The sequence below is a fragment of the Macaca mulatta genome, chromosome 17 (genome assembly GCF_049350105.2).
Source record: "Macaca mulatta isolate MMU2019108-1 chromosome 17, T2T-MMU8v2.0, whole genome shotgun sequence".
NCBI classification, from domain to species: domain Eukaryota; kingdom Metazoa; phylum Chordata; class Mammalia; order Primates; family Cercopithecidae; genus Macaca; species Macaca mulatta.
The window spans coordinates 25,287,101-25,306,289 of NC_133422.1; the positions used below are offsets into that span (position 1 = coordinate 25,287,101).

At 33.8% G+C, this 19,189-nt stretch overlaps 1 protein-coding gene across 18 annotated transcripts in view; it reads right to left on the bottom strand.

The window, feature by feature from the left end:
- Positions 1 to 19,189, bottom strand: part of ZC3H13 (zinc finger CCCH-type containing 13) — a 97,584-nt gene that overhangs the window by 61,662 nt on the left and 16,733 nt on the right. For all 18 annotated transcript variants that reach the window (XM_077974321.1, XM_015121030.3, XM_015121034.3 and 15 more), the window contains one exon: positions 2,779 to 2,887. In XM_077974321.1, the coding sequence (XP_077830447.1) occupies positions 2,779 to 2,887 (109 nt within the window). The remainder of the gene's footprint in view (positions 1 to 2,778; positions 2,888 to 19,189) is intronic.

Here is a 19,189-nt window from a genome sequence, read left to right on the forward strand (position 1 = left end):
GCAAAGAGGAGGTCATTAGTGACTTTCAAAAGCAGTTTTAGTGGAGAGTTGGGTCAGAAAACTGAATAATAAGTATCAGGTGAAACAGTACCAAGTAGAAATAGTAAGGTACAGAACTGTTTTAAGAATTTAGTTGTTAAGTGGGGATAAGCAGGATAGCGACTAACAGTAATACAGGGAGGAGTGTATCATAAATGAACAAGATTGCTGAGGTGGGAGGAAATTAGATCTACAACACAAAGGAATTATTCATCAACCTTATACAGCAGGAAGGAGGCCGTTTACACAGCATAAGAGGGAAGCAAAAAAGTTTAGGCAAGAATAAAAAATTAATTTGAAGGTGTGGTAGGAGGAAGTTGAGGGAATTCCTAAAGATTTCCATCATTTCTGCTTAGTAGATAGCAAAAAAGAGAAATGAAAGCATAGATTTATGGGCCGGGCGCGGTGGCTCAAGCCTGTAATCCCAGCACTTTGGGAGGCCGAGATGGGCGGATCACGAGGTCAGGAGATCGAGACCATCCTGGCTAACACGGTGAAACCCCGTCTCTACTAAGAAATACAAAAAATAGCCGGGCGAGGTGGCAGCGCCTGTAGTCCCAGCTACTCGGGAGGCTGAGGCCGGAGAATGGCGTGAACCCAGGAGGCGGAGCTTGCAGTGAGCTGAGATCCGGCCACTGCACTCCAGCCTGGGCGACAGAGCGAGACTCCGTCTCAAAAAAAAAAAAAAAAAAAAAAAAAAGAAAGCATAGATTTATGGAGAAGGTTTGACATACCTACTATGAAGAAAAATAACAGACTTGGGCTTTTCTGAACCTTTTATATTTTCAACAATTATTAATTATTGTAACAACAATAGAAAAAAACTTAAAGATAAGAAGTATCAAATACATTTTAAAATGTTTTTTATGCAAAAAAAGTAAAATGAAAAGAAAGGATGCTCGGCTGTGTTAAGAGGTAATCCCTTAGTATTTAGGAAAAGTTAGCTCTCCAAACTTGAACAGTTATGGTTTATAATATTTTATTTAAATATACTAATTAGTTGGTGAAACCCTGTCTCTACAAAAAAATACAAAAAACTAGCCAGGTGAGGTGGCTTGCGCCTGTAGTCCCAGTTACTCGGGAGGCTGAGGCGGGAGAATGGCGTGAACTCCGAAGGCGGAGCTTGCTGTGAGCTGAGATCCAGCCACTGCACTCCAGCCTGGGCGACAGAGCGAGACTCTGTCTCAAAAAAAAAAAAATATATATATATATATATATATACACACACACACACACACACACACACACACACTAATTAGTCAACTAAAATGGGAAAGTATAGCTGCCTTTATTGCTATTTTATAGAAGTGGTATTACGTTGGATTATGACATCCTGAGTAACCATAAACAAGTTTCCTATTTGTTCTTAGAAGCAATTTTTTAACAGCACTGTCCAAAGATGCAACAGGTTTTCTTTGAGTACTGATGTAACAATTACCAGAAAAATGTATTTATAATACTTTACAAGTGTTAGTCTATTAAGTCTTTAGAGCTAATTCTGAAATATAGTAGTTAATATCTTAGTCTTGTAGCTTCTCAGTTCTCTGTCATAAGGACTCGACTTGGCCCCGGTAACTCAAAAGCAGCCACAGACAGTACGTAACCAAACGGATGGACATGGCTGTGTTCCAATAAAACTTTATGTGCAAAAACCAGTGACTGGCCCACACACTCTAGTTTTCTAATCCCTGGTCTAAGTTTTCAGCTTCTCACTGAAAAAGTCGCTAAATTCTTAAGATCTTTAGTTTTGTCATCTGTAAGTAGAGTAACAAAACTATTGAGATAATAAGACAATTATATAAATTACATTAAATTGTCCACCCCCATTCAATGCATTTAACAAATACAAGTTTTCTTTCTCTGTGTTTGGTAATACGACGTTATGGTACCCATCTTTCAGAACATCAAAGAGGTGGAGAAAACATTCAAGGAGTGGAAAATAAATGCTTATTTGTTAAGATGATGACTCAAAAATGACTTTGCTCCCATCTCAGCTTCCCAAGTAGCTGGGATCACAGGCATGCACCACCGTGTCAGGCTAATTTTTTTGTTATTTTTTTGTAGAGATGGGGTCTTTGTTGCCCACACTGGTCTCAAACTCCTGGGCTAAAGTGGTACTCCAGCCTTAGCCTCCCAAAGTGCTGAGATAATAGGCAGGAGGATTGCTTGACTCCAAGAGGCTAAGCTGCAGTGAGCCATGATCATACCACCATCCTCCAGCCTGGATGACAGAGTGAGACCATGCCTCAAGAAAAAAAAATTTTGGGTAATATTTATTAATAAATCCAGGTCTCTGTCTCCATCTGATTTTGATTTCTTCTGAAAGATACAAATCAAACATTTCTTGGAAATAACTTTCCTAAGTCCTTAAGATTTAAAAATCTCATTTATAATATCTTATGTAAAACAAATTTAGATTTCCTTTTAAGCTTAGTGTTAGGAATTTTTAAATTTACATATGCAATACAATCCTGAAGGGCTGTAATGCTGCACAATAAAGTTCTAGAGGAAAAACTAGGAAGGGAAAATTAAAATATGCAATGCAAACCACTTTCCCTGCCTTTGTACAGCTACTATATGCCAGTTTTTGCCTTATAATTCAGTAAGATAAAAACATGTCAATAAGATGATTCTGAAACAAGAGGGAGATCACAGTTGAAAGGTGTTCTGAAGCCCACAAAAACTCTACAAAGTAAATAATCAAGAATTCGTCATTTAAACCAAGATTCTGAAACTCACCATCTCTATTAGTTTCCCATTCTACATTTTCTTCTTCACTTTCCGGAGTTCTCTCCTTAGTGATTTTTATGTCTTCCTTTTCCCTATGTCTCCCTCTTGAAGATTCTTTCTAAAAAAGTACATACATACATTCAGATTACTATATTTTTAAAAATTATATGAGGTAGTTTATTGTAATAGAGAACATTTTAATTTCATTTATCTGTTTCATCAAAGAATCAGTTTTGTAAATAGTCACTTATCTACTAAGTAGAGAAAGTGACAAGTTCTAGTTGAGCACCACAATGAAAAGATTATACTCCAACTATTTTACTAAAGAACAAAAACTTTGCTAAAGAACAAAAACTAAAAGAGATATAGACTACACTATATCTATTTTACTGAAGAACAAAAACTTTAAATATTGAAGAGTAGCTAAGATGTGAAAATATGCAATGCAAATCTAATACTTTAACAAGCTTGTGACATTCAGCTACATACTAAGTTTCCATGTGAAAATCACTGGGGAAAAGACAGTTTAAAATGAATAAAATACAATGGAAGGATTTGTAAGTGATTATATTTTAAAATGACAAAAAAGGGATAAGCCATTCATCACAGACTTCTAAAAATAACTGATCTAGGACTTGTCATATATTCAAGTAATTGCCATTTTCCTAGACACCTAGGGATAAATCCAAACTCATTTAATAGTATTACAAAGGTTTACAAAAAGATATTTTACCCATTTTGATGAAACCAAATGGTACCTAAAACAGTCAGCAAATTAGTCCTCACTACTGCTGCTAAAAAACAGGTTTTACATTTTATTCCAGGTATAAAACCAGCTCACAAAAAAGGACAAAATTAATTCAGATTATAAAAGTCAATTAAATATCCTATTACATAAGAACTCCAAATCATATTTTACTAGGTGGTGAGAAAATAAAAGTAACCAGTGTTATGTAATTGTTATCTTCCAGCACAGTAAAAGTCTCACTTTTACTAACATTGTAAATACTATGAAAGACACATATACACAAGGATATTAAGTGCTCAAATTTCTTTCTGAGCATTACTAATCATAAAATTTGGCTGCTTAAAACACAAATTAATTTCTCTTTGTAGTTTTCTTTTTAAAGAACTCTAGTATAAATAACTGCCTCTAAATTCTACATATTTAGGCATGAAGTCATATTGTAAATATTACTGACAAAATTTGTATTTGATTGCTGGTAAGACAACAGAGGCTGACGAAAATAATTTGTAAGTTATATGAGAGTAAAACCTGCCGTGAAAAAAATGGTAAAGAGTCAAGAAAATAGAAATGGGCCTTTACTTGCACAGAAGACAAAAGGAAGAAATATAATTTATTTTTACTCTTAAAAAATTCTGTGGAACATCAGTGAAGAACTATCCTACATCCCAAACAATTTTTGAATGTTCTATGGATTAAACTCGCTATAAATAGACATTACTGAATAACTATGCCAAAAATATTTAATAGGAGGTTATCTCCAAATTATTAAATAACATATTCTGTGCTTTTTGTCCACTTAAAAGTATGTGAAATCCAACTGCAAGTCTAGCTAAAAAGGGTGCCACAGCAGTAGTGCTAGTGCTGCAAAATAAATCTATAAATTTGTAACATTATTTTTTATCAGATTTAGAGCCAGAAATGTTGTATCAATAAATGTCATTAATAATGATATATGTAAATATTTCATATTTACCCTAAACATTAAAATTAAAATTTTTGAATTGTCCATGTTTTTCAACATGGACTAGCATCATGTTTTCTGATGCTACTCCCAGAGATCATATATAACTTCTATTAGGTACCAGGGACTGAATGCACGCTTAAACAGGTGATGGAATTTCAAGTTCTTACTTCAAATCATAATACAGGAAATTACTTTGGTAACATTTATTAAGAAGGTCTAGCGCATTTAAAAAACATCTTATTTCTTAACTTTCTCCACTTCAACAATGTGTATACTTGTTTAGGTATGTTATTCCTTTTATCAAATAAAGTTATTTCCCGTTTTCTCTTATATTCAAATAAAGAGGGTATAGTATTACTTGTCCAACATAGTGTAGCACGGTCTACTATTCCACCTTGCTGTATTTCTTGAACAGAATGGCTTCTCATCTTCTCTTAAATCCAAACATATTAATTAAAAGTATAACCTATTGATTACTATGTGTTCTAAATTAGTCATCCTGGAACATCAAAGGGTTGAAATACTTGAAGAGCTACAGTATTTTAGCCAAAACCCTTGGGACCAGATATTCTAGAGTTTAGATTTTTTTTTTTTTTTTTTTTTTTTTGCATTTCAAAGCATATTAAGTAGTACTATTGTTCCAGTGGAGTTTGGAACAGTAGCCTGTGACCAAACATACTAACATTTTTGCAGCAAAACACAGAAATTCACCACTTTTACAAAAACCGTAATTAAATTTATTTCAATTAAGACCAGGCCTTGCTCCCACATGTCTGTGCCTTAGGAAAAATGTTTGGTTTTAAGTTTCTTGAATTTCAGAAATGTAACACATGATTTTAGATGTTTATATTACTTTCAATTCCACTCTTATATGCACGTTTATTTCTTGAACATTATATGTGTGGGCAGATTATGTTTATCATCAATTTTAGATAAAAAGCAGGCATTACAAAGAATATGAAATAAAAAGGAAGTGTCAAGACTAAGAGAGTTCAGAACCATTATTAGTAACCAAGTTTAAAAATGGTTAGAAGCCTGTGTAAGTAATATAATCCAACCTCCTACTCTACGCAGAACAATTTTCCATAACATTTGTATAGCTATAGAAGCCCTCTATTAGAAGACTCTTGGGCGCAAAAATCTTGGCTCTCTACTCTTGCACCCTTTTGTCCCATTTCCAGACAGTTCTAATTATTAGAAAATTATTTCTTATGCCCAGCGCATCTTTCTTAACCTCTCTAGAGGTTATACCTCTCTAGAATCTCTACTGATTGGGACTAGTTCTAACCTCTGGAATCATGCAAAACAAATCTAATACTTCTTTCATGTGCTAGACCTTTCCTCATCACTCTTTCATCTTCTCTGGGCATACTAATCTGCCAGTGTGCTTCAATGAAATATGATACCCCAAATTAATCTAGTCTTGTCAGAACAGCATAAAGCATACATCTTCCAACTCCCCTTAGAATTGAAATTATACTTGTATTAATGAAGTCTAATTTGTTTTTGCAGAGAAGAATGGAGCTTCAACTAAGAAACTATCATCTCCTAAACTATACAAATTTGAACTATTATTTCACATAAAATGAAGCCTATAAATAGGGTAAACTTCAGGCCTAAGTGACTTACTAATAGTGAAATCATCAAAGACCAAATATTCACTCTTGTTTTCATTTCTTACAGCTCCGCTATTCTTAATGTTGACTTCACATTAAGGTTTATTTCTTACCATAAGAAGCAGCAATCTGGGTCTCCTCAATGTATCTCTCCCACAAGCACAAAGAATTATTATTTCCTTCAGAGCAACCAGGCCAACTTCAGTCACATGGCCACCTCTGTATGAATAATTGCTATCAAGGTAATAGCCATGGGATAAACGGCTTAGGCCTGCTTCCTGAATCAACTGAACTAGCAAGGGGAATGGGATTATTATAACTGGATTTAACTAATCAAGGCCCAGCCATGAAAGTGGGATAAATTCCCCAAATCACAATGCTGATACAAAATGAAAAAATGGTGGAACGGGTTCTGGGGAATCCAAAGCGATATGCATGACACTTCATACTGCACTTCACTTCCTCATGGTACAATGCCACAGTTTGATAACTTCAACGGCTATAACAAGACAGAATTTCCAACTTAATAAAAATTTCTCCTTTACTATTCACATTTCCGACCCTTCTTCTAGGGTCTTTTTCCATCTTCCTGATGTATATACTTTTAAACATTCTCTATTTTGTAGTAAACACTCTCAATTTTATTTGAAAAAGGTATTTATTTTATTCTCATTATTGAAAGCCAGACTCTGGTACATACTTTCGGTTCACAGGTTTATCTCAGTACTTTGAAAATACTATTTCACTGCCTTTTAGCTTCCATTATTTGTTACTGATGCCATCCTGTTGCTTTTTTGCATGGGGATTTGTCTTTCTATATCTAGAGGTTTCTAGTGTTTTCTCTATATCTCTGATGTTTTGCAGTTTCATTATAATATTCTATCTGTGATGTACTGCACATCTTGTATCTGTAGATTTATGGTTCATCAATTATGGAAAATTCTCAGCTACTATTTCTTAAAATGTTGCTTCTCCAACATTCTTTTTTGTTTTCCTTCTGGGTTTCCAATTAGATGCATATTGAATTTTCTAAGTATTTCCCCCATGTTTTTAAACCTTGTCAATACTTTCCATAACTTCTCTTTATGTGACGAATTCTGGAGAAATTCTTCAGCTGGCAACTATTGTCAGGTCAAGTCACTCTATTCCATACCAGTGCAATTAACTTTCTATGCCTAAAATCAACTCTACGTTTATCCCTAACAGTTTCTGAGCTTCCTATATAACCACACCTCCTATATTGGATTTACTTACATCTTTCCACAATTACTTGGAGAAATTTCCTTTGAAGTTAATATATAAAAATTATCTCAGAATGTTTAGTCAAAGAATGACTCAATTATTTGTATGTCAATAACATTCTCATCTGCCACTAATATTCACTTATAAACATCTATACAAATCTATCTATTACTAAAGTTATCATTCAAGTAATAATTCCATATTTATTATATTGACATCAGAGGATTTCAAACATTCAATGGTTTTCACAAAACTTTGTTTTCTTCTCCTATCATCCATCTATCTACCTATCTTATTGATCTTATCTATCTATCCTATCTATCCATCTATCTACTTGAGACAGGGTCTTGTTCTATGACCCAGGCTGAAGAGCAGTGGCACAATCATGGCTCACTGTAGTCTTGACCTCTTGGGCTCAAGAAATCCTCCCGCCTCAGCCTCCCATAGCTGGAACTACTGGTACATACCATTATGCCCAGCTAATTAAAAAAATTTTTTAATTTGTAGAGACAGGGTCTCTCTATGTTGCCCAAGCTGGTCTTGAACTCCTGGGCTCAACCAATCCTCCTACCTCACTCTCCCAAAGTACTGGGATTACAGGTGTGATCCACGATACTAGGTCTAACCTCTTCTTTTATTTTAAAAGAATAATGCTATTCCAAATCCTACTGCTCTAAAAATAAACTTAGTTATAGAACACTAACATTACCAATGAATTTCTGGATTTTCTTTGGGCAGCTCTAGAATTAATGTTAATACCAATTTTTCTTCTCTGTCATTTAGTGCCATGTGGTATCTCAAAATTATTAACAAGTGAAGCAACTATTAATTTTAAAAAGATTAGGGTTTCCACCTTAATGTTTTCAAACCTTTATAATTGGACACATCTGATTAAAGCTAAAAAAAAAAAAAACACTTTATTAATCTAGTAAAATGGTCCATTGTTGTGCTTTGGCCTGAACGTTAGCCCAACAGCCTGCTCAGTCTATACATAGTTTTAGAATATATATACACCTAATATTTTGAAATTTTGAAATTATTCACAGATCTGCAGTTCCAGTTCCTTTCAATATTACAGAAACAAAGACAGTATTTTAGTCCTATACTTAATGAAGCTGTAGTTTATTTTGTTTATACTAAAGAAAAATACCCAAATAGGATTATCAGAGATTCTTTTTATGAAGTGCTCATATAAATTAAATTAGCTCATCTCAGAAAAACCAAGAAATATACAGATAACCAAAATAATATCACTTCTAAAAAGTATGAAAAGAATTAAAGTGAAAAAGAAATAGTTATTAATACTTCTGTATCTATGTACCTAATAATACGGTAGTGAAGAGCAGAAACTATAGGAGATGGAGTAAAAGAGACGGAAACCTACTAATAAGATACTTTAACATAATGTTCTCAAACCAAAATAGATCAAATAGAGAAGGATCTTAAAAATATAAGATGCCCAAAGAATAGATGTTTTATATATATTTATAGAACCTAAAAACCAAGAACTAGAAAATATACCTTTTTTTTAAAGCATGGGTGGAAAACTGAGAAAAAGTGACTGTCTTAGGCTACAAAGAAAATCTCATCAAATTCAAAAATATGAAAAATAACATGAAAGTTACTTTTTAAAAATCAAAAGAAAACACACATAAACACATAAAAAACAAAAGACCCTTCAACCTGAAAATTTTAAAACATTCCATTAAACAATTCTTAGATAATGGCTGAAATCCAAATCTAGAGAGGAGAATTTCCTGAAAATAACTGTCAAAGTTTGACATATGAGATCCATGAGATTCAGCTAAAGCAGTTATCTGATGAGAACTTACAGCATTAAAGAACATAAATAAAAATGAAAACAAATGTTCAACAAATTCAACAACAAGAAAAAAATAAGCAACCATAGAAGGAATTTAAAAACCCAGAAATAAATGTTAGAAAGCACAAAGAAGGAACTAATATACAAATGTAAAAGCTGATTCTCTGAAAATAAACCACTGGCTAACCTAAACAAGAAAAAAGGGAGAAAGCCCAAATTCAAAATCCTAAATGACGAAGTAAAATAATCACATAAATGCTCAATTAGTCATGACTAAGAACAAAGCAAAATGAAAAAATAAAACTATGAGGTGTTTATTAATTTTTTTTTTTTTTTTTTTGAGATAGGGTCTAGCTCTGTTATCCAGGCTGCGGTACAGTGGCGCAATCTTGGCTCACTGCAACCTCTGCTTCCTGGGCTCAAGCCATCCTCTCACCTCAGCCTCCCAGGTAGCTGGGACTACAGGCACACACCATTACACCCGGCTAATTTCTGTATGTTCTGTAGGGATGGGATTTTGCCATGTTGCCCAGGCTGATCTTGAATTCCTGAGCTCAAGCAATCTGCCTGCCTTGGCCTCCCAAAATACTGGGATTACAGGCATGAGCCACTGTGCCCGGTGAGATACTGTGTCTGATAAGATTTCTTTACATAACTCTATGCAAACAAGTTTGAAAACTTAGAAAAAAACCGGATAAAATTTCTAGAAAAATACTATTTGCCAAAACTGACTTTAACAGAATCAAAAGTCTACATCATTTTTCAAAGAAAAAATAAAGTCAGTTAAAGAACTCCTTCATAAAACACTACCACACCCAGTGGGTTTCGCAGGGGAATTTTACCAATCCTTTAAAGAGCAGAAAATCTAAATGCACTTAAAATATCCCAGAGTAAAGAACTGGGAATATTTTGTTATTATCTGTACTATAGATGAAGTAGTATAGTGCTGTTTCAAAGCAGACCTGAATTAGCTGTAAACGTCCATTGTAAACTCTAGGGTAACCACCAAAAAAAGTAGAAAAAAAAAAGTATAATTGATATGCTAAAAAAGAATGAAGGAAGAATCACATAAATGCTCAATTAAAATCACAAATTTTTAACCAAAAAAGGCACAAAACGAGTGAGAACAAAAACAGGAACAAAGAACAATGGCAATGAAGAGAAAACAGTAACAAATCTTGTAGATATTACTTCAACTACATCAACAATCACTTTAAACATCAATGGTCTAAACATACCAATTAAAACATAGATATTCTCAGAGTGGATGAAAAAACAAGACCCAATGGTATGTTGTCTACAAGAAACCCACATATAAACACATATATTAATAGATTAAAAGTAAAGGAATGAAGAAAGGTATACTATGCTAACACTAATCAAAAAAGAGTAGGAGTAGGTATATTAATTTCAGACAGTGTAGACTCTAGAGCAAGGTAAGTTATCAGAGACAAAGAGGAGCTCTAGAGCAAGGTAAGTTATCAGAGACAAAGAGGAGCACTGCACAATGATACAGAGGTCCATTCTCCAAAAACACATAACAATTCTTATGTCTATGACCCTACCATCAAAGCATCAAAATACCTGAGGCAAAAACTGATAAAACTGCAAAGAGAAATTCACTATTATGGTTGAGGATTTAACACCCTTCCATCATAAATGGAAAGATTCAACAGGAAGTCAGTAAAAACATAGTTGAACTCAACAGCACCATCAACAAACTTGATATAATTGATTATAGATGGCTTTATCTAACAACAGCAAAATACACATTCTTCTCAAGCTCATACAGATCATTCACCAAGACAGATCACATTCTGGGCCATAAAACACACTTAACAAATTTAAAAGAAATCATACAACGTCTGCTTTCAGCCACAATGAAATTAAACTAGAAATCCGTAACGGAAAGATTACGAAAATCCCCAAATGCTTCAACAACACAATTTTAATAAACACATTGGTCAAAGAATAAATTGCAAAAAAATTTTAAAGTATTTTAAGCTAAACGAAAATAAAAATATAACTTATGACGATTTATTGGATGCAGTGAACACTGTACCCAAAAAGATAGATGTTTATAGCATTGAATGCATATATTAGAAAAGACAACCAAAAATCATTACTTTAAGCTTCCACTTCAGAAAACAAGAACAAATTAAACCCAAAGTAAGCAGAAGAAAATAAACTTAAAAATTATAATGAAAAAAGTCAATGAAATCGAAAACAGAAATTCAATACAGAAAAATTAGCAAAACCAAATGCTGTTTTCTTTGAAAAGATCAATAAAATTAATCAGCTTCTAACCAGGCTAATTAAGAAAAAAAGAAAGACATAAATTACCAATAAGAGAAACAAAGGAAGGGATCTCACTACAAATCCCATGAACATGAAAAACATGATAAAGGAATACTATGAATAACGCATGACTACAAACTTGACAACCTAGATGAAATGCGCCAATTCTTGAAAAATACAGGGTGCCAAAACTCACACAAGCGGAAGCAAGCAATTTAAGTAGGTATATATCTATTTTAAAAATTGAATCAATAATTAATAACCTTTCAAAACAGAAAGCACCAGATAGTTTACAGGTAAAGTCTACCAAATATTTCTGGAAGAAATTATACCAATCCTCTATAATCTCTTCAGAGATAGAAGAGATGGACTACTTCTTAACTCATTCTATGAGGTCAGCATTATCCTAATTCTGAAACCAGACAAAGACATTACAAAAAAACTAAAGACCAATATCTGTCATGAATAACAGAAAAAATCCTTATCAAAAATATTAGCAAATTAAAAAGTAACTATATAAAATGATGGATATGGAAATCTGCTTAACTGAAGGAATCATTTCACTATATATATTTGTATCATAACATGTTATGCAAATTAGATATAATTTTAAAAGTCAAACTAAATAAAAAGTTAGCAAATCAAATCCCACAATGTATGTATCACAACCAAGAAGAATTTATCCTTGGTATGCAAGGCTGGTTCAACATTCAAAAATCAATTAATGTAACCCACCACATCAAGAGACTAACAAAGAAAACTCACATGATTATATCAGCAGCTAGAGGAAAAGCATTTGATAAAGTCCAACACTCAGACATAATAAAAACTCTTGGTAAATTAGAAACAGAGGCAAATTTCCTCAACTTGATCATCTACAAAAAAGCCTACGGCTAGCATCACACCTAATGGTGAAAAATTAGAAGTTTTCCTGCTAACATGAGAAACAAGGCAAGGATGTACCCTCTCACTATTCCTTTTCATCAAACTGAAATTTCTCAAGCTCATACAGATCATTCACCAAGACAGATGACATTCTGGGCCATAAAACACACTTAACAAATTTAAAAGAAATCATACAACGTCTGCTTTCATCTAATGCAGTAAGACAAGAAAAGGAAATAAAAATAATACAGATTATTAAGAATGAAGACCAAAAGTGTCTGCAGAAGACATGATTATCTACGTTGAAATTCTGAAAGAACTAACAAAAGAACTTCAGGAATTAATTCTTTTTTCAAGATCTTCCTATAAAGTTCAAGAACTTTAAGACTTCCTATAAAGCAATAGCAATCAAGACAGTGTGGGACAGGCAAAAGAACTGACAAATAGATTAGTTCAGGTTGCAGAATACAAGGCTAATATACATAAAACCCAAAGTTTTGTTTTAAACTCAAAGTTCTGATTTAAACCCAATCACTTTCCTATATACAACAGTAAGTGGAATTTAAAATTAGAACACAATACCATCTTCATCAGTATACAAAAAAATGAAATACTTAAGGATAAATCTAGCAAAATATGTATAAGACACACATGAGGAAAATTACAAAATTGATTAAAGAAATCAAATAACTAAATAAATGAAGAGTTATTCCATGCTCTTGGACAGAAGACTACATATCTGTCAAGATGTCGGTTCTTCCCAAATCAATAGATTAAATGTAATCCTCACCAAAAAACCCCAGCAAGTTATTTTGTAGGTACTGACATACTGATTCTATATGGAGACCCAGAATAGCCAACACAATACTGAAGAACAAAGTCATGAGACTGACACTACCTGACTTCAAGACTTCCTATAAAGCTATAGCAATCAAGACAGTGTGGGATGCGCAAAGAACTGACAAAACAGATCAGTGGAAAATAATAAGAGCCCAGAAATAGGCTCCCACAAATATAATCAACTGATACTTAACAAAGAAGACAAACCAATTCAATGAAAAAAGGATAGTCTTTTCAACAAACAGTGCTGAAACAATTGGACAACCAAATGCAAAAAGAATCTAGACATAGACCTTACAGCCTTCACAAAAATTAACTTAAAATGGATCCTAGATCTTAATGTAAGACAAAAAACAATAAAGCTCCTAGAAAGTGACATAAGAGAATATCTAGATGACCTTGGGTATGGCAGTGACATCTTAGACACATCATCAAACTATAATCCATGAAAGAAATAACCGATAACTGGACTTCATTAAAATTAAAAGCTTCTACTCTATTAAAAAAAAAAAAAAAACCATCAAAAGTATAAGACAAACCACAGACTGGGTAAAATAAGCTCAGAAGTGTTGGGAAGAAGCCCCCCAAAATCTGGACATCAACTGGCCCCAAAACTGGTCATAAACAAAATCTCTGCAGCACTGTGACATGTTCATGATGGCCATAATGCCCACGCTGGAAGGTTGTGGGTTCAGGGGAATGAGGGCAAGGAACACCTGGTCAGCCCAGGGCAGAAAACTGCTTAAAGGCATTCTTAAGCCACAAACAATAGCAGGAGCGATCTGTACCTTAAGGACATGCTCCTGCTGCAGTTAACTACCCAACCTATTCCTTTAATTCAGCCCATCCCTTCGTTTCCCAAAAGGGATATTTTTACTTAATTTAATATGTACAGAAACAATGCTAATGACTGGCTTGCTATTAATAAACATGTGGGTCAATACCTGTTCAGGGCTCTCAGCTCTGAAGGCTGTGAGACCCCTGATTTCCCACTTCACACCTCTATATTTTTGTGTGTGTCTTTAATTCCTCTAGTGCTGCTGGGTTAGGGTCTCCCCGACAGAGCTGGTCTCAGCACAGAAGACTTATTCAATAAGGACTGTTATCAAAAACATACAAAGAACTCTTAAAACTGAATAATAAGAAAACAACCTGATTTTTAAAAATGGGCAAAAGACCTGAACAATCTCACCGAAGATATACAGATGGCAAATAAGTATATGAAAAGACGCTCAACAGCTTATCCAACAGGGAAATACAAAGTAAAACCACAAAGAGATACCACTACGCACCTATCTGAATAGTCAAAATTCAATTCACTGACAACAATAAATGCTGGCAGGATGTGGAGCAACAGAAACTCTCATTCATTGCTGGTGGAAATACAAAATGATATAGCCACTTTAGAAGACAGTTGGCAGTTTTTTACAAAACTAAACATATTCTTATCATACAATCCATTAATTACACTCCTATTTACCCAAAGAAGTTGAAAACATATGTCCACACAAAAAGGTACACAGAGATATTTATAGCAGCTGTATTCATAATTGCCAAAACTTGGAAACAACCAATATGTCCTTTGGTAGGTCAATGGACAAATAAACAGAATAGCCACACTTTACACTATGGACTATGAGTAATAATAATGTGTCCACGTAAGGTCACTGATCGCAACAATGCACCACTGGTGTGAGACACTGATAGTGGTGCAAGTTCTGCATATGCTGGGGGAGAAAGAGTTACGGGAAATCTCTGTATTTACCATTAACTTTTGCTGTGATCCTAAAACTGTTATAAAACATAGTGGTTTTTAAAAAAAAAAAAAAAAAAACAGAAAAGTGACAAATAAAATTACCTGTACTCGATATCTTAAGTAAAAGGTTTTCCCTAAAATACAGAATTTTTAAAACAGAGAAGAAAAAAAAAAGAGAGAGAGAGAAAATGGGCAGGGGATACAGTAAATTACCTGTAAATACATGAAGATGCCCAATCTCACTCATAAGAGAAACATAATTAAAACTATAATGAAATAACACTTTTTCTATGAAATTGACAAAAAGACAAGTTTGAAAACACATACTAACAAAGCAAAGATGAAGTCAGTTGGCTCTGTGTGCTGCTGGCAACAACGTAAATGTCATTATGTAGTAAGATTATACAGGCATTTACCTTTTGATACAGCAATCCCATTTCTGGAGATTTATATTTCCTTAAGACACAGACACAAAAATACAAAATAATAATTGCATATATTCCCTGTAGCTCTACTTTTAGTGGCAAGACTGAAATAACCTAAAATCTCCACTAATAGAAGACTGGCTGAATAATGTACCATACAATCACACAATGAAATACTACGTAATTATGAAAAAGCTTAAGATATAGCTTTACATACTGCCATAGAATGATCTCTGGTACAGTGTTAAAAAAGCAAGGTGAAGAAAAATGTATATAGTAATGCTACCTTTTATCTAAGAAACAGAAAAAAGATGATTATATATACTAATTTGTGTGTGCATATATAAATGTATGTAAATATTAAATATATATATATTATATGTGTGTTTTAAAACAGCAGAATTATCCAAAAACTCATAAATGTGGTTACCCATAGGGAAAAGGGTACAGTAATCATAGGACAGAAGTTAGACTTTTCTGAATATAAAACTGTTTTGTAATTTAGCTTTGAAATCATGTAAACGTTTTATATAATTAAAAAATGAAAGAAAAAAGAAATCTAAAAACTTCAAAATTACTTTTAATTATCTGATTATTTCGGTTAACCCAACTAAATATCAATTTGGCGGTTTAACCATATAGAGAAGACCGTTTCAAGTAACTTAAAATATACTAATTTGACTATATATTCCTAATAGACAGATTTAACAACATTATCCTAATAGGATATATCTTAAGAACTACCTAGAAACCTTAAGTTGAGCTCAGTAATAACACTATTAACAACAATACAGTTGTTATTCTGAAGCTACTAAATGTAATGTAAGGTCAAGCAAATGAATAATGTCAACAGGGACCAGAATTTTCAGCGGAAGAGAAAAAACATACGACTAATAAAATCAAAGTTAAGTAAAAGTCCTGCAGTCCAAATCTGAATTATTTGAATTCATGTCTGTTTGTTTTTAAAGAGAAGATCTATATGAATTTCCTAGATATACCTAATGAAAAGCCCCAAAGACAATGACTAATCTAGTGGTAAAACCTTGCAAATACTCTCAGTAAAAGGAACCAAGTTTTTTGAGGAAAATGGCTGATTCCGCATATACAGTATGAAATACACAATGTGCTGGGAATACATGATCTTCATAGAAACAAAGAAACTACAGAGGATTACTAAAGTGGTGGCAAAACAACATAGGATATAACTGGACTTCATTCAAGTTGAAAGACATTTTGAAAGACACCACAAAGAAAACAAAAAGGCAGGCTGCACACTGGGGAAATGTATTTGCAATATATATATCTCACAAAGGATTGGTATACAGAATATTACAAATTGGTAATAAGACTAAGAGCCTAATTTATAAGCAAAAGATGTTAATAAATAGCCAATACAAGATATACATAAGATAAAAAAGAGCCAATAAACATATGAAAAGATGTTCAACATCACTAACCATCAAGAAATGAAAATTAAAACTACTATATACCCACTAGAATGGCTAACATGAAAAAGACCAACAATGCCAAGTGTTGGTAAGAACACAGAGAGAAACTTATTCAGTGAAGTGGAGATGCAAAATGGAACAACCACTTCAGAAAACTGTTCAGCAGTTTCTTATAAAGTTAAAAATACATATAAGACACAGTTCTACCCCTATATATTTACCAAAAGAAAACTTGTCCACACAAAAACATATATGCACATGTTGACAGCAGCTTTATTCATAATAGCTGGAGCAGCTTTATTCATTAATAGCTGAAAACTAGAAACAACCCAACTGTCTATCCACTGGTGAATGGCTAAACAAATTTTGATATATCCATCTAATAGAACATGAATCAGCAATAAAAGGAATGAACTACTGACATATGCAACAATGTGGCTGAATCTGAGAAGTACTATGCTGAAAGAATCAAGACATGGGAATATATATGATTTCATTACAGTGACAGATCAGAGGTTATCAGGAGTGAGTTTGGGAGGGGACTGACTACAGAAAGGCATGAAGATATGTTTTGGGTTGACGGGTATGTTCTGTATCTTGATTGTGGTGGTAGTTACACAGGTGGCACATCTGTCAAGACTCAAACTGTATACTTCAAATGGGTGCATTTCAATGTTTGAAAATTATATTTCAATAAAGTAAATTGAAAAAAAAAGGCTCTGGATCCAATACAAAGATCACCCACAAGCTAAGGAAGGGGCATCTGGGCATAAAAATACTAATAGTGGAAATGGATTATAGTTAGAGAAATCAGTAAAAACTCATGGTTAGCTTAATACAGTTACAGATGGTCACTAGAAATATTTATATATACCAGTTAGTATACACGCATATATTTATTTGCTCTGCTAGCTGAGAGGTTCTAAAAGAAACAATACCCCAGTAGCACAAACACAGCTAATGCCCAGGTTTGGTTACTAATACCATTCTACAATAAAAGAAACCAGGGCACAAGCACATGCTCATTCCCTTGCCGTGTGTGGCAGTGTGCATGTGTCTCAGAATACCCATCCTTGGAATTCAGTCATCAGGCCATGAGGAAGCCCAAGTGATGAGACCACACAGAGACAAACAGAGGCCTCTAGTGACAGCCAGCATCGACTGCCAGACAGGTGAGTGAATAAACCTTCAAGTGCTTCCAGTACGTTAGCTGAGATCAACAGAAAAGACTTCCCTGCTGTGCCCTTTCTGAATTCCTGACAGAATTTGAGCACATAATAAATGGTTGTTTTACGTCAAGGAACAGCAACTGGAACAACTCTTAAAGCTATCAAAGAATGTATTTGCATATCATACTAGGCTAAAACTTAAAAGTTTTTTCCATATAAAATGAAAATATATAGCTATGTTGGAAAATCACCATAATTATCTCCGTACTATATATTCATTACCGAATTTCTACCAGGTGGTAGATATACTATATCTCTATTTATACTCTTATCCCTCTAAGCCTTTTCTTTTGAAATAAACAAACAACACTCATTCGATCTGTTTACCCCTACAGCGATCAGCTTCCTAAATTTTTACTTTGGTGACTTTCTACTATTTCTATTCTGCATTTAAACAATGTTTTATTATTTCCAAAGAATTTCATATGTACTTCTTCACTTGGTTCTCACCATAACTTGTGATAAACTGGGGAAGGTACATCTATCCTACAAGTTAAAAGACAAAGTCAAGAGACTTACTCAAGATATAGTTAGTAACAATGTTAAGGCCTTCTAACTTAAAAGTCCTCCACTGCAGGAGTCCTGCTAATTATAACAGCTACAGTACTATCCCCTCCCCTACAGTCAGTGCCATTTTTTTTTCTCATCTAGCCAGAAATATCAAGAGGTAGAAAAAGAAGAAGGTAAGGCCAAGTGCAGTGGCTCACGACTGTAATCCCAACATTTATGGAGACTGAGGAAGGATGATTGTTTGAGCCTGGGAGGTGGAGGCTTCAGTGAATCATGTTTGCATCACTGCACTTTAGCTCAGGAAGGAGAGCAAGACCCTGTGTCAAGAAAAAAAAAAAAAGAACAAGGTAGGGGATATCGGGGGGCAGTAAGAGAACTGAGGAGGCAATTGTGAAACAAAACTAATAATTGCATGGACATTCTAGAAGGCACAGTTTCAAGAGACAGTAAACTTCATACTAGAAAATTACATTTTCAATTCAGTATAAGACACCTGGAATAGGTTTAAAGTTGGATAATCGACTTGAGATCCACCTATAGACTGAGATCTAAAAAAGTAATTTGAGTGTAGTCATCTTAAATAAATTCAGGATAAGTATCAAGTCTAAATCTTCTGTTTGAAGGTAAGCAATTAGGT